Source organism: Nomascus leucogenys, chromosome 11 (assembly GCF_006542625.1).
Source record: "Nomascus leucogenys isolate Asia chromosome 11, Asia_NLE_v1, whole genome shotgun sequence".
NCBI lineage: Eukaryota > Metazoa > Chordata > Mammalia > Primates > Hylobatidae > Nomascus > Nomascus leucogenys.
This window is the reverse complement of record NC_044391.1, coordinates 61,032,717-61,048,193: the sequence shown is the minus strand read 5'-3', so window position 1 is coordinate 61,048,193 and position 15,477 is coordinate 61,032,717. Positions and strand designations below refer to the sequence as shown.

General features: G+C 32.7%; 1 protein-coding gene across 1 annotated transcript in view; it reads right to left on the bottom strand.

Moving 5' to 3' along the window:
* The window catches only part of LRRK2 (leucine rich repeat kinase 2), a 142,324-nt gene that overhangs the window by 62,704 nt on the left and 64,143 nt on the right, over window positions 1-15,477 (bottom strand). Inside the window, exons 21-26 of the mRNA XM_003252300.3 lie at window positions 9,914-10,032; window positions 8,640-8,709; window positions 7,908-8,125; window positions 5,033-5,283; window positions 4,318-4,466; window positions 708-801 (exon numbers count right to left, since the gene is read on the bottom strand). Coding sequence (XP_003252348.1) covers window positions 708-801; window positions 4,318-4,466; window positions 5,033-5,283; window positions 7,908-8,125; window positions 8,640-8,709; window positions 9,914-10,032 — 901 coding nt within the window. The remainder of the gene's footprint in view (window positions 1-707; window positions 802-4,317; window positions 4,467-5,032; window positions 5,284-7,907; window positions 8,126-8,639; window positions 8,710-9,913; window positions 10,033-15,477) is intronic.

Here is a 15,477-nt window from a genome sequence, read left to right as displayed (position 1 = left end):
AATTCTAATTATTGTTTGCCTAAATATAAGCTCACAGAAGAGCTCATTGCAGCATCATGCAAGCAGCATTTTAGTCTCAATTCTAAAAAGCCATAGTGTTTGAAGGAATATCTGACAGCAAGAAAACAAAAGAAAAGATAGATTTACACATATATTTTTACGAATTTGGTTTATCATGTATGATATAATTAGAATAGCATTTAAGATTACAACACACTCAAGATCGAATTAATGCCTGAATTTAAAGTTAACAGGAAGCTTCAGGTTTCATGAAATTAACCAAAATATCTCAAAAACCTGGAACTACATAAACTCGCCTAATCTTCACCCAAAATTTCACTCAAACATAACTTAAGCATAATGTCAAAGTTAAGCGTATTTTGGCAACATATCAAGTTCCACAAACAATTAAAATTTTAAAAGTTAAAGTAATAGCCAGTATAATCTCATTTCATTATACTAATACAGCAATTAATTAAACAATCCTAAGTTGTTTTTACACAATGATCCACTAAATAAACATAAAAATTTCCATTTTAAGTAATGAGTTGGGTCTTTTATCTAGTGAAAATCATTCATACATACAAGAACATCAAGCTGAGTAGGTTTAGAAATCAATTACCTCTATATGACTAAATCGAAATCATGTTTCTAAAGGTTCTGTTCCAGCTGATGTGCTTTTAAAATTAAAATAACAATAAACTTACTGTGGAAGATTTAAAATTGCTTCTGGAATACATGAAAATTTGTTCTGAGATAATTTTAGGCTTGTCATGGAAGGAGGCAAGAAAGGCATAGCAGCTAAAAGAAAAAAAAATGAGATAAACATTTTAATCATTTTAATCAGATTTCCATTAAATTCAAAAATAAGAACAGCTACCAATGGTGTGTCACTTAATTTGATTTCCATTCTCACACTGACAATTTTTAAAAATCCACTTTTAAAAATAAGGTAATAGACTTAATACTTCCACTAAACAATAAAACAATATGCTATACTTACCAGAACCGTTTAACCTGGAAGCTAAACAGCTATTTGAATATAAATTTGTCTACCCAACATTTGTACAAAGTAAAAATTCTTAGAATATTCATTTCAAATTACGTGTGATGTTATTATATACCATAGAGATTAACTCGAATTACTCTTAAATAACTATAGCAAAACAACTATGAACACTTTACTAAAATACAGTATAAGGACAAAAATTCTTTATGGTACTAGCTCATAAAGAGTGCTCTATGGAATAATAATGGGTGTTATTCAATAAAAGTATTCTTCGATCATATAATCTTAAGAGATTGGGAAACATTCGGTAAAATAAAGTAAAATATCTGAGTTCTCAATACTCTGGTATATTTTGTGATTTTTTTATTTTTTATTATTTTATTTTTATTATTTTTTGTTTTTATTTGAGACAGAGTCTCGCTCTGTTGCCCAGGCTGGAGTGCAGTAGCGCAATCTCAGCTCAATGCAATCTCCGCCTCCCAGGTTCAAGAGATTCTCCTGCCTCAGCCCCCGAGTAGCTGTGATTACAGGCACGTGCCATCATGTCCAGCTAATTTTCTGTATTTTTAGTAGAGATGGGGTTTCACCATGTTAGCCAGGATGGTCTCGATCTCCTGACCTTGTGATCTGCCTGCCTCGGCCTCCCAAAGCGCTGGAATTACAGGCGTGAACCACCGCACCTGGCCTACTTTATGAATTTTTAAGAAGGAAATGCAGTACGAGGTACCTCCAAGAAATAAAATTCTGTGAAACACAATTTGGGAAATAGAAAATCACACAGCCTCTTTTCTTGTCTGTAAAAGAGTGCAGCTAGATCAGATGAACGCTAAGACACTTGAGAGATCTATAAATCTACAGTTCTATGAAAACGGCTTGAGGAATTAGTTATTAGCATTTCCAAGGTTAAAAATATGGGTTATGCTTTATCTAGACAATCTTCAAGGGTCAAAATGTTCCAGGACACTCCTAGAAGCTGTCTTCCTGAGAAGCAGAAAGATACATATTATACCTCACCTATTCGCAAAATAAATGAGTAGAAATGATTCTCCACTTAAGACTTCAGAGTCTTGAGTTTCATATGCTGTATGGAAAACATTCATAAGGCCACAGAACTAAAACTTTATTTTACATGGGATTTATTTATTTATTTATTGACGGAGTCTTGCTCTGTCCCGAGGCTGGAGTGCAGTGGCATGATCTCCACTCACTGCAACCTCCAACTCCCTGGTTCAAGTGATTCTCCTGCCTCAGCCTCCCGAGTAGCTGGGATTATAGTCACACACCACCACACCCAGCTAATTTTTGTATTTTTAGTAGATACAGGGTTTCACCATTTACATGGGATTATTTTTTAATGGTTAGTGGTCCTGCTCAGATGTCACCTCCATGGGGCTTCTTAAATGTAAGACCACTTCTCAAACTATTAAGGTTGTGTAGTGCAAAGCAAACAGATTTTGAACTGGGGTCCATTCAAACTTTCACAACAAGATAATTAATTGTATGCACCTATAAACATCACACAAAAAATCTCACTGCTTCAATTTCCTCAACTGGGCAGAGGTCATACCTGTCCTAGGTACGACCGTTAGGGTCATTGTGAGATTCAGCTGAGATGACACGCTGACCATACACAAGCTTCAAGGTCCTTTTGGATGCTCCTCTTTCCAGACCCAACTTAAATGTCACAGGCACAGAAATGCTCTCCTGACTCCACAGTCTGAATCAGATTCCCCTGAGGTACCACAGAGCATCCTGAAACTTTTCTACAGAAGGCACCACAATATAAAAATTATATTTATTTGTGCCACCATTACTTAATGTTTGTCTGTGCTCTGAACTTAATCACAAGTTCCTTAAGGACAGAGACCGAGTTTGCTTTGCTTACTAGTGAGTCAATAGCTCTATCCCCAGTTTCAGGATCATGGTTGGAAAGTGGCCAGTATTCAGGAGGGTAGGAGGAAGGGAGGGAGCAGAAAACGAGGAAAATACTACCCAAATTAAGATGGCTCTGATCATTATTAGTTTCTGAAAGTTCTGACAAATTAAAATACCATTAATAAGCAGTTAAGCCATATTCTGCTATTAAATAGAATTAAAAATTATTTTACTGAGTCAGGTATAGAATAATCACATGGGTAACAAGATGTGAGTATTCTCTATGAAGGAAGATAAAATACGGGGAATTCCTGTTTATTGTCATAAAAGTATTTTGTTCCTTAATATTAAGATGTTCATTTAGGGTACAAATGAACATAATTTCCTCTATTATTTCATATGCTAAGAGAAGGCAGGGAATTCTACAACTTTTAATAAAAGTGATGACAATAATTTGCATTATTATAATGTCTTGCAAAGCACAAGAGCTGAATGAATATACATTAGCTTCACTAATATGAAAACCATTAAATGATTAATTTTATTTCTAACAACAGCAATAAGAGTAATCATATTTATCACACAAAAGTTGCTGAAGAAACTTCACTATGAAAAACAATATTTCAGTATCAGGATGCCTTACCCTGCTCAGGCAGCCATGTGCATGTTTAGTTTAAGACTAAAAGGAACCACAGTGTACTACACAGTAGGCCAAGTAACTATCATTTTAACCTCTGACAATAAAAATGTGATAATTTTTTAAAATTATAGACTATTTTTAGGGCAGCTTTAGATACACAGAAAAATTGAGCACACAGTCCAGAGACTTTCAATATATCCCTTCTCCCCTCAACACCACCGCCCCACACACATTTTCCCCTATTATTAACAATTTGCATTAGTTTGGCACAGTTGTTCCAATCAATGAGCCGATATTTGACACATCATTATCACTCGAAGTCCATAGTTTACATCAGGGTTCATTCTTTATACTGGACATTCTATGGGTTTTGACAAGTGTACAATGGCACGTATCCCCTTCTGTAGTATACAAAACAGTTTCACTGCCCTAAAAATCCTCTGTCCTTTACCTATTCATCTCTCCCTCCCCTAACCCCTGACAATCATTGATCTTTCTAATGTCCTCATAATTTTGTCTCTTCCAGAATGTCTTATAGTTGGGAACGAACAGTATGTGGCCTTTTCAGATTGGCTTCTTTCCCTTACCAATATGCATTTATGTTTCTTTCATGTCTTTTCATAGTTTGATAGCATTTTGTTTTATTGCCAACCTGCTAACTTTATTTTTTAAATCCAGCATAATATTTAAACTGAAATGCCACCTTTAAATCCCCAACTAAAGGGTCCGTATATGACTCATCTTGTACAACTTAGAGGGCCTGGTAAGGAGGAGACCCACACAGAACACTTACCAAGAAAATTCATTCTGGCACTGAAACTCTCCACTTTAGGACAAGCCTCAAGAAAGTTCTCTGACAGGGATGAAATGTGGTTCTTACTAAGGTTTAAAATCTTCAGTTCCTTCAGTCTCAAGGGGAAGTATATCTCTGATATTTTATTTCTAGTCACAAGAGATAAGATAATGATTAAATTGCATAAATCCATATGCTTTAAAGAAAAAATATCAAAAACAATTTGCTTTCAAAGAATAGCATCAAAGAGGATTTATTAATTAAAAAATTAGTTGTGAAAATGTAAGTCAGTTGATAAAAATTGTAATATTCATTGCCTCAGTCTCTTATTATATACATATATAACAAGTATTATATATATAGTATATATAATATATAGGTATTATATATATAAAATAATAAATATATATATTGTACATATATATATATATTTCTTTGAGACAGAGTCTCGCCTCTGTCACCCAGGCTGGGGTGCAATGGCACAATCTCAGCTCACTGCGACCTCCACCTCCTGGGTTCAAGCGATTCTCATGCCTCAGCCTCTGACTAGCTGGGATTACAAGTGCGCACCACCACACTGGGCTAATTTTTGTATTTTTAGTAGAGATGGAGTTTCACCATGTTGTTAAAACTCATTGCTATAAAAATGTCAGCATATTTTGTTAACATCAGCATATTTAGGCAACCCTTTTAATTTTAATGAGCTCTTTCTTACCCTTCTAAAATGAGCTGCTCCAGTTTCTCTACCACATCAGTGAGGTTCTCAGGTACAAAAAACAGCTGGTTATATGACAGGTTAAACTGTTTCAGAGTTGGACATTTCACTGTAGGATCTAAAACCACTGAGGGTCCAATGTCATTTCGAGAGACATCAAGGTTAGCAATACAACTCATTTTCAACAAGTAAGAAGGAAATGATGTAAATTTATTACTGTGCAAGTCCAAATGTGTCAAACTCTTCAGAGTCTGAAAAGACAATAGTTTAAAATTCTAAAGTGAACCATCTGAGGAACTTAAGTCTAGCTAATATTTCTGCCTTACACACCTCTGGTAACTAGAACCATCAAGAATTTTCAAAAAGTTGAAAACACAATCCACAACAGAATTTCAGTATACTGATTGGCCCAATCGTCTCTGCTTACAGCATGGGTAAAACCAGAAAAATTACAACAGGTAGATTGTAAAAAGCAGGTTCACAAAAATAGAGTTGAAAGTTTCCTTCAGCTTTTTTGTAAATTATTTCCAGAAAGAGCAAAATGGAAGCAGAACAGGCCTCAACAAATACTTGAATTAATGATTTAACAAAAAGTACAACATAACCCTGGGAATATGTTTTAAATGCTGTCAGAAATTGTTACATATTTAGATATATTTAAGATTTAACCATAAAAATAGTTACTTATAATGTATTTCATTTTAGAACCTCCTTTTTTTATGAAACTTTTTGTTTCAAATTTCTACTTTCTATTTTTAAGCAATTTCTAATTTTACAATGATAATAGCAAACCCCTACTTACACATTATATCAATTTTTTAAAACTTTGGTACATAATACACTCAAAGAGCTAAAATGCCAAAAACAATCACTTCTCTATGCTCTTCTTTATTTATCAATATATTTATCCACACAAGAAATTCTAGAGTTTGATATGATTATAGAGGCTTATTAATGACTCTTTGCCCCAGAAGTTGTTTCAAAATTCCTGCCTTTGTTTCAGACCCTCATAACTTATTCCAAAGTAAAGATTTTAAAATTATTCCCAAGGTTTAATCAGGAAATGTTCTTATAAAAGGAACATAGATGAGACCCTTTGACGATAACAAACAAACAAACAAACAAACAAAGTGCCATCTAATGGTGTCATTTTGAAATTTCCCTAAGAGAAGGTTCTGAGCTTGTCCAGTCATAGAATGCCGGCACGTCTCACCTTGTCACAGTCTCTTCCAATTCTCTTTGTTTTAACTAGACTAAATCCCAGAGTTATTTTGCTTGCTCATTTAACAAATATTAATTGAAGGATTACCAAGTTTCAGACATTAATTCCCCCACAAATCAATTCAGTAAGTATCTACTAAACTTCTACCATATGTTAGGTCTCATTAGGCACTGGGAATAGACAGAAACAAGCCTGAAACAAGTCCTGTCCTCAAAGAGTTCACAGTCTAGTGGGGGCAAAGGTATTTGAAATCAAATTGGATGACTGAATGAGAATTAGGTGGAAAGCATCAGGTGTTATGGACATGGAGGCTAGGTGGGTAGGTTGGCTGGAGGGTAGAAGGAAAAAGGAAGAGAAGCAGAGAGTGATGAAGTGACATTTAAATTGAGCCCTGGGTGGCTTGAAGTATTTAGCAAGGCAAAGAAGTGAAGAAGAGAGAAAGATACATTTTAGACATTAGGGCATGGCTGGAGGAGTGGGTCACCTTTCTTTCTTCTCTCTGTCTCCAGATATAAAAACTTTAGAGAAAAAATATCCCTTAAATATACTTAAAATTTATGTAATGTTGTCTTTAAAACATCTCAAAATTATGATTAATTTTTTAGGCTTAAAAAGAGGGAAATGCATTTGCAACAAGACTTTTTTTTTTTTTTTTTTTTTTTTTGAGACAGGGTCTCACTCTGTTGCCCAGGCTAGAGTACAGTGGTCGATCTTGGCTCACTGCAACCTCTGCCTCCCAGGATCAGGCAATCCTCCCAGCTCAGCATCCCAAGTAGCTGGGACCACAGGTGCACCCCACCACACCTGGCTAATTTTTTGTATTTTTGGTAGAGACAGGATTTTGCTGATGCTTAGGCTGGTCTTGAACTCCTGAACTCAAAATGACCCACCCGCCTCAGCCTCACAAAGTGCTGGGATTATAGGCATGAGTCACCATGCCCAGCCTTGAGAATTTAACAATTTAAACATTTGTATTAAAATAATTTTAAGTTTTATGATACCTTCTTTGACTTTCAAAACTATTCTGATCTGTAGTACATACAAATGGTGAGCAAAGTCAATTTTCAGAGAGCTATCCTATCAACAAACTATGTTATACTTTAATTCTTACAAGACAGGAACTTCGACCAAAAAAAAAAAATCTTTAAGTTACACATTATTTTAAACTGAAAAAAAAAAGGTTCAGTAATCATTTAGTTGAATCTCTATTTTACAGATGAGAAAACAAAGGATTAGAGCAGGCGGAGTGACATGTTCATATTGTCACACAGTTGTAGCTGAGTCAGAGCCAGTACTACCTACCAAACCAGATCTAATTCTAGTTTACCTAATATAATTTAAATAGTTGAAGTTGTCTTACTTGAATTAAATGATTAAAGTATAATCAATATACACTTGATAGACTTTAACATGTACTCGGTACAGAACCTGGAATTCCTTTCTAATCAGATCTGTTTCCATTGCCTGCCCTCAAAGATGCTCCTAGACATCACACAAACTAAGATATGTGTGCAAAAACCAGAAGAACGGGGGACTTATCACCCAGTGACACAAAAGTAGAATGTTCTTTTAAACGACTTAATTATGCAAATTAGATATAAATACAGAAGCTCTTCAAATGTCTTGAAAGTTACAAGGATAAATTAAATTTACTTCACATAGCTGTTCTGGAAAGCTCGTGAGTGCATTCTGGTGAAGCTCCAGCTTTTCAAGATGCTCCAAATGACCACTTATACAGCATTTCTGGCTCAGGACATCAATATCTCTTAGTTCATTTGCTGAAAGGTCTAGTGATGTAATATATTCTCTCTCCGAAGCCAGAGAAGAAATGCTGTCTGAATGCTTCATATGGGATTGAAGTTTTGATGATCCTTTTGTCAAAAACAAACAAACAATGGAAATATAAGCAAATAATTTAAATTCATGCAGTAAAAGTTGAGTGAGCACTTCCTAGCAATCAGGCTTTCTTCAAGGCACTGAAGATTCAGTAGAAAACCAAACTATGGAGTTTATCCAGTGGCAGAGATGAACAGTAAATAAAAAGCATTTCATCAGGTGGTGTAAGTGGCATGAAAAAAAAAGAAAGAAAGAAAGAAAACTGGAGGAAAGGATGAAGAGTGGCATTGGTGGAGGTGTTATTTACATTTCAGAAAACTTGTAAAAAAATAAAGACTAATGTGTTCTATAATATTTAAGAAAGGTAAATTTTTAAATGTATGTTTCATTTTTCTATAGCTTATGGAAGGAATCATTAGGTAAATACATATGAAGATTATGTAAGATGAAACTGGCACCAAGAATATTTGAATAATTGAAGGAAATTCAACCAAACACTGTATTCTGCCCAAAATATCTATTTACTTATGATTACATCCAAATACTTACTGAGTGAATCATCTGAAGATAATATTTTTCTTTTTCGCCTCAGTAAATCTTCATGATCAAAAATGGGCCCCTATTAAAAAATAATGATGTTTATAATAAAATTGCTGTCATTTATTGTAGAAGAGGACATTTTTATAAGGAAGGAACCATGAAATTTTAATAGGGTTAAATGGTATTTATAATTATTGGAAAAATAAGCAAGTAAAAATTAAGAACCCAATTATGAAGATAAAAGAAAACTCCAGTTTAGTGCTCAAATGACCTTAGAAAGCATCTACTTTTTCTCCTTTGTTTTAAATATAAGGAAACTGAAAAACAGAAAGGTTGAGCCAGAAAGCTATATCCATGTAATTTCTCTCATTAACCAAACTACTTTTTATAACTAAATTTATGTATAAATTCGAAAGAGCATATATAAAGACTGACAGCTAATTTAACCGATTCAGCTATAGTCATTCACCCATCTTAAGATCTAGAATTAACACAAAACAACTCTCATATTTGTAGTACTCAGCTATAATCAAAATTAGAGCATAGGTTAGAACAGGTCTTTCAAAGTGAACATGAGAATAAGGTGGCTCCCAATTTCCTCGGCTAGAATTATCAAACTCCTCATGCAAATATGCCATAGTCCTTCCATAGTTCCAAAACAGACAGGAGGTTAAAATAATAATTAAAATTAAAATAAAAATTAAATGACTTTCAATACACCAAAATAGATAGATAGATAGACAGATAGATGATGATAGATAGATGATAGATAGATAGATGATAGATAGATAGATGATTGATAGATAGATAGATAGATAGATGATTGATAGATGAACAATGAATTATATTATGCTACTCCATCTTTTTCAGTGTCCTTCAGACTTCTGTCTGGTTTCTTAGAAATCACTATCAGATTTCTAGCTAAAGTGTTCATGGGACCAACCCACACCATTAGGTACAGGTCTAGCCCGGGGTCTTTTCAGACATGGAGTTCTGAAAAGAAAGAAGAAAACCATCTTGAAGTGTACTATAAGTTTATATATGTATATATGCCCCAAACAAATTCATACCCTGCATACTCAAAAGACTACAAATGTGAATTGAGCTTAATTTACATCTAATATGTGTTCATATCCATACATATATAAAACATCTCAAAATTATAGTTTTCATACATCAGGGAAATCCCTACCAATTGTTCCTAGCTTTGGCTTAAATTTTAGTTATCAAGAGAATGTCAGCAGCAAAACACAACATAATCACAATTTCACAATTTAACTTACCAAGGAATTGGAATGTCTTTGCAAATTTGGTGAGCAACGCTGTAATACGGCATCTTGGTAAAATTCTCCTACACTAATTGAATTAGATTTCTTTTTCACAAGAAATGAGCCTTCACTTCCTATTTTGAAAATGATAAAATAACATGAAGGTGAGTATAAAAAGCTTACTGAGTCATAAGATCCTTCTATCACGGTTCAATCATGGAAGATTAAACCTATTTTTATTAATGGAAATTTCACAGTCCATTCCCTTTGTAAAATCTTTAAAATAGAAATGATAAGCCATGTTGGTTTTTCACTTTAAAAATTCAACAATATTTTTCTTCACCCATAAATATTTACAGAATGGCTGTTACAGACTAGACACTGGGTAAGCACGGGATACTGATACGCAGGAAAAAAATAAATCTATTCCTCAGAGGAGCTCATAGTACAGCAGGAAAAAGCCAAATCAATCAATGGTTACATAAGTTATAACAAATATATGTGTGTGCAGAAAGTTTGTATGCAGTCTGATCAATGTTACTGCTTTCTGTTTCTCTGAATTTTTTTTATAGAGACCACTGGAATAGGGTCTAGCAGTGTAGGAAAGAGAGTGAATTAACTCCCTGAATTTTTCTTATAAATTTTTCAAATCTTGCTTTAAATGTTGTAATCACAACAAATTATTTAACAGTCAGCAATTTTTAATATATTCGTATTTGAATTTCATGTTTCATGGTTTCTTTTATGGAATGGTATTAAAATAAACACAATAAATTTGGCTGGCAATAATTATTTTATAAAATAAGGAAAAGGCAGTACTTTCAAAATAATAAATTTACAAGAAAACAAAGATCAATAAATAAATCATATTAAAGATAAATAATGTGAATGCATTTGTGAAAAATTATGATTTTAAATTCCCCTACTCTTTATCTTAGAAAAAGAAAGAATTCATTTTACGTCAAAACCAAATTATAAAATCTGTATATCCAAATACCACCTTTATAATATTCAGTATAAATACTGATATAAACAGTTCCTGCTTGGTTCATTACTAAAGTTTAATTAATTCTATAATTTAAATTATTTTAATGCTTAAGAATTTTAATAAAATAGAATTTATAATTTAGTAACAATTACATAATTATAAAGATTATTAAATTATCATAATTATCCCACTTTATATGTTTGTGAAATGTCTATTAGCACATTATTTGTACAAGCAGCATAGTGCATTTTATAATTATTTTATGTTAAAATTTCTAATGTTTTCTTTAAAAATACTTGAAGAGAGTTCTTTCAGGCATGATAGAGTAACAAGTGTGAACTTAACCTACTCACATAAACAACAAGAAAACTGGACAAATATATTAAATGACTGGATATAGACACTGGGCAACAGACAGCATAGGACTATGTAATACCCGAAAGAAGGAAAACAAATTATGTGAGCCCTATGATCGCTCTGGCCTTCTGCTTGGAGACAAATTAAGGGCCATACACATAAGAAGAAATTTAAACAGTCTCATGGCTTTCCTGAGATGAGGAGATAGAGATCAACATTTATGGAGACTGAGATAGCTGGGAGTTCTGGGGCAGTTATGGAAAAAGTGCTCCAGTAATCTGCATACGGGTTTCTGGAAGATCTGCACTAGAAATGTAAAAGGGAATTCTTCCAGAGGAAGGAAATGATACTAACTGCAAACTTAGATTAATATAAAGTGGTTACTTCATTTAAAAAATTATTTTTATATATAGTCCTTTGTTATATAGTCCTTAATGTTTGCACAACAAACAACAGAGCCTCAAAATATACAAAGCATAAACAGATAAAACTGAAAAGGCAACCAACAAATCCTCAATTACAACTTCAATATTTCTCTTTCAATTACAATAAATAGAAAGAAAAATCAGTAAAGTCACAGAAAACTTGAGAAATCCTACCAAACAACTTGGCCTATTGATTTGACCCAATAACAGCTGAATATACTTTCTTTTCAGTTGCACATGACACGTCACCAAGACAGACCATATGATAATCCATAAAGCATGTTTCAATAAATATAAAAGGATAGAAATCAGTAGGTTATCTGAGCACAAAAAAGTTAAATTGAAACCAATAACCAGAAAGTTATCCAGAAAATCTCCAAATATTTGGAAAATAAATGACAGCCTTCTAAATAACTTGTGAATCAAAGCAGTCACAAAGGAAATTAAATTTTTATATATATATATTTTTTTATACTTTAAGTTCTAGGGTACATGTGCACAATGTGCAGGTTTGTTACATATGTATACGTGTGCCAAGTTGGTGTGCTGCACCCATTAACTCTTCATTTAACATTAGGTATATCTCCTAATGCTGTCCCTCCCCACTCCCCCCACCCCACAACAGGCCCCAGTGTGTGATGTTCCCCTTCCTGTGTCCAAGTGTTCTCATTGTTCAATTCCCACTTATGAGTGAGAACATGTGGTGTTTGGTTTTTTGTGCTTGCAATAGTTTGCTGAGAATGATGGTTTCCAGCTTCATCCATGTCCCTACAAAAGACATGAACTCATCATTTTTTGTGGCTGCATAGTATTCCATGGTGTATATGTGCCACATTTTCTTAATCCAGTCTATCGTTGTTGGACATTTGGGAAATTAAATTTTTTAAATGAATGGAAAGAGGACACATCAAGATATTGGGATGCAGTGAAAGTGATATTTATAAGAACATATACAGCCTTAAATAAATGTTTCTGTTACAAAATAAGAAGGTTCTAAAAACCAGTGTTCTAAGCTTCCAAATTAAGAATCTATAAAAAGTCAATTTAAATAAAAATAAGTAAGGAAAAGGGAACAATAAAGGTAAGAACAAAAGTCCGTGAGAGAGTAACACAAACAATAGAGAAAATCGATAAAACAAAAATCTGATTCTTTGAAGAGATTAACAGGGTAATTAAATCACTAACAGGATAATTAAATAATTACTGTAAGTAACATTAAACAAATAAATTTGGCAACTTATATGAAATGGACATATTCCTTGAAAGTTACACATTACTAAAACTAACTTAAGAAGTAAAAGAAAATTAAAATAATCATACATCTATCAAAGTTATTAAATTCATAATTTTAAATCTCTGCCTCACAAAAATTTAAAACCCAGATGGCCTTTGCTGGTGAAGTCTGTCAGACATTTAAGAAGAAAATACCTTCATACAAACTCTTCCAGAAAATTGTGGAATGGGAAACACTTCCCAATTCATTTCAAGAGGACAGCATTACTGCCATAATTACAAGGAAGTATAAAACTACAGACTAATATCTCTCACAGATGCAAAATTCTTTAAAAAATTTTAGAAAATAAAATTTAATACTATATAAAAAGGATAATGTACCATAACCAAGTGAGATTTACTCCAGGAATGCAAGTTGGTTTAACATTAGAAAATCAGTCAATGTATTTCAGCATATTAACAAAATAAAGGTGAAAAATATGAATACCTCAGCAGATGCTGAAGAGCATTTTTCAACACCTGTTAATGATAAAAAAAAAGGCTCTCCAAAAATGACTAGGAAGTAGCTTCTTCAATTTGATGTAGGACATCTATGAAAAACTACAGATAATGTCATAATTAGTGATTAGAGACTGTATGTTTTTCCTCTAAGTTTGGAAACCAGGGAATGATGCCCAGTTTGACCAATTCTATTCAGCATAGTACTGGAGGTCCTAGCCAGTGCAATAGGACAAGAAAAAAAAAAGAAGACATAAATATTAGAAAAGAAAAAGCAAATCGGTCTTTATCACCAAATGGTATAATTGTGAACAAAGAAAATCCTGTGGAATCTATAATAAGGTACTAGAATGCATAAGTGAGCTTAGCAAGTTTACAGGATACAAAATTCATGTACAAATAAGTGAATTTTATTTCTACATATCAGCAGCAAACTACTGGAAATTAGAATTCAAATACAATACCACCTATAATAGTATCAGAAAACATCCAATACAACACAGTGTTAGAAATTTTAAAAGACTAAGTGAACTATGTGTCACATTAATATGTCAAAAGACTCATTATTAATATATTAGTTCCCTCAAATTAATTTATAATTTATAGAAATTATTATTTATGTATTAATTATATATTGTAGATTACATTAAAATCATAGGTAATATGATTTAATTTATAAATTAATTCTATATAAAATCTAAATATGGACTTAATTACAATAAAATCCCAGCATAAAGTTAGTTGATTAAAAATTTATATGGAAATGCAAAGAACCTAGAATAATAAGAACAATTTTTTTAAAAGAACACCAGAGGACTTATACTACCTGATTTCAAGACCTGCTATTAAGCTAGAGTAATCAAAACAGTGTGGTATTGGCATAAGAATAAGGTATAAATCCGTGGCACAGAATAAATAATGCTAAAATAGAACCATACCTAAATAGTCAATTAAAGAGAACAAAGCTTCCATTAATTCAATGAGGAATTATATAATATTTTCAACAAGTAATGTTGGAACAACTGGATATCCATACAGAAAGAAATAAATGTCAACTCTTCATTGACACACCACACACAAAAATCAACTTAAAATGTTTTAGACCTAAATGTCAAAGCTGAGATTTTAACACTTCTAAGAGAAAATATAGGAGAAAATAGTCACAAATTTAGGCTAAGAAAAGGTTTTGTAAGTGGGATACAAAAAGCACAAACCACAAAAGAAAAAAACTGGAAAACTGCATTTCACCAAAATTTAAAACCTCTGTTTTTTTAAAAATAGAATTAGTAAAATGAAAAGACAGGCTATGACTGGGGAAAAAACATGCAATACATATACCTGTCACAACTTCTATCTAGAATATACGAAGAACTCTTATATAATAAGACAACCCAATTAAAAGCAAAATACTTCAACACTTCACACAAAAATAAGAATGGCCAATAAGAACATGAAAATATCTTCTACATAATTAGTCATCAGGGAAATGAAAATTACATCTAAATGAATTAAACCTCCACTAGAACAGCTAAAAGTAAACTTGAAAATACCAAGTCCTGACAAGGATGTAGAGCAACCAGAATGCTCATGTACTGCTGGTGGGGGTAGAACATAGTACAACCACTTTGGAAAATAGACACAAAAGAGTACTTACTGTATGATCCTATGTATATAAAACTAGAGAAAACATTAATCTACAGTGTCAGGAAGCAAATGATTGCCAAGGGTCAGGGGCAGTGGAAGGGGATGTTTTCAGTGAAGAGGCATGAAGAAACTTTTTTGGATAATGAAAATATTGCATAACTTAATAGCGACGATGACTACATGAATATGTTAATTTTCAAAGCACATGAAAATATATACTTAAAGTGAATGCATTTTATTTTATATAAATTATATATGTATATAAATCACTACACTTGATTTTTAAAAATGGTTTGACTTGAGACACAATATTTTGGAACAACTCTCATTTTTTGCCCTCTCAAATATCCTTATTCTATCACTCAACGTTTTCAATCATACTATATTAATAAGAAAGCCCCTCACTCCATTTTTACCAAACTGCTTATGCTAAA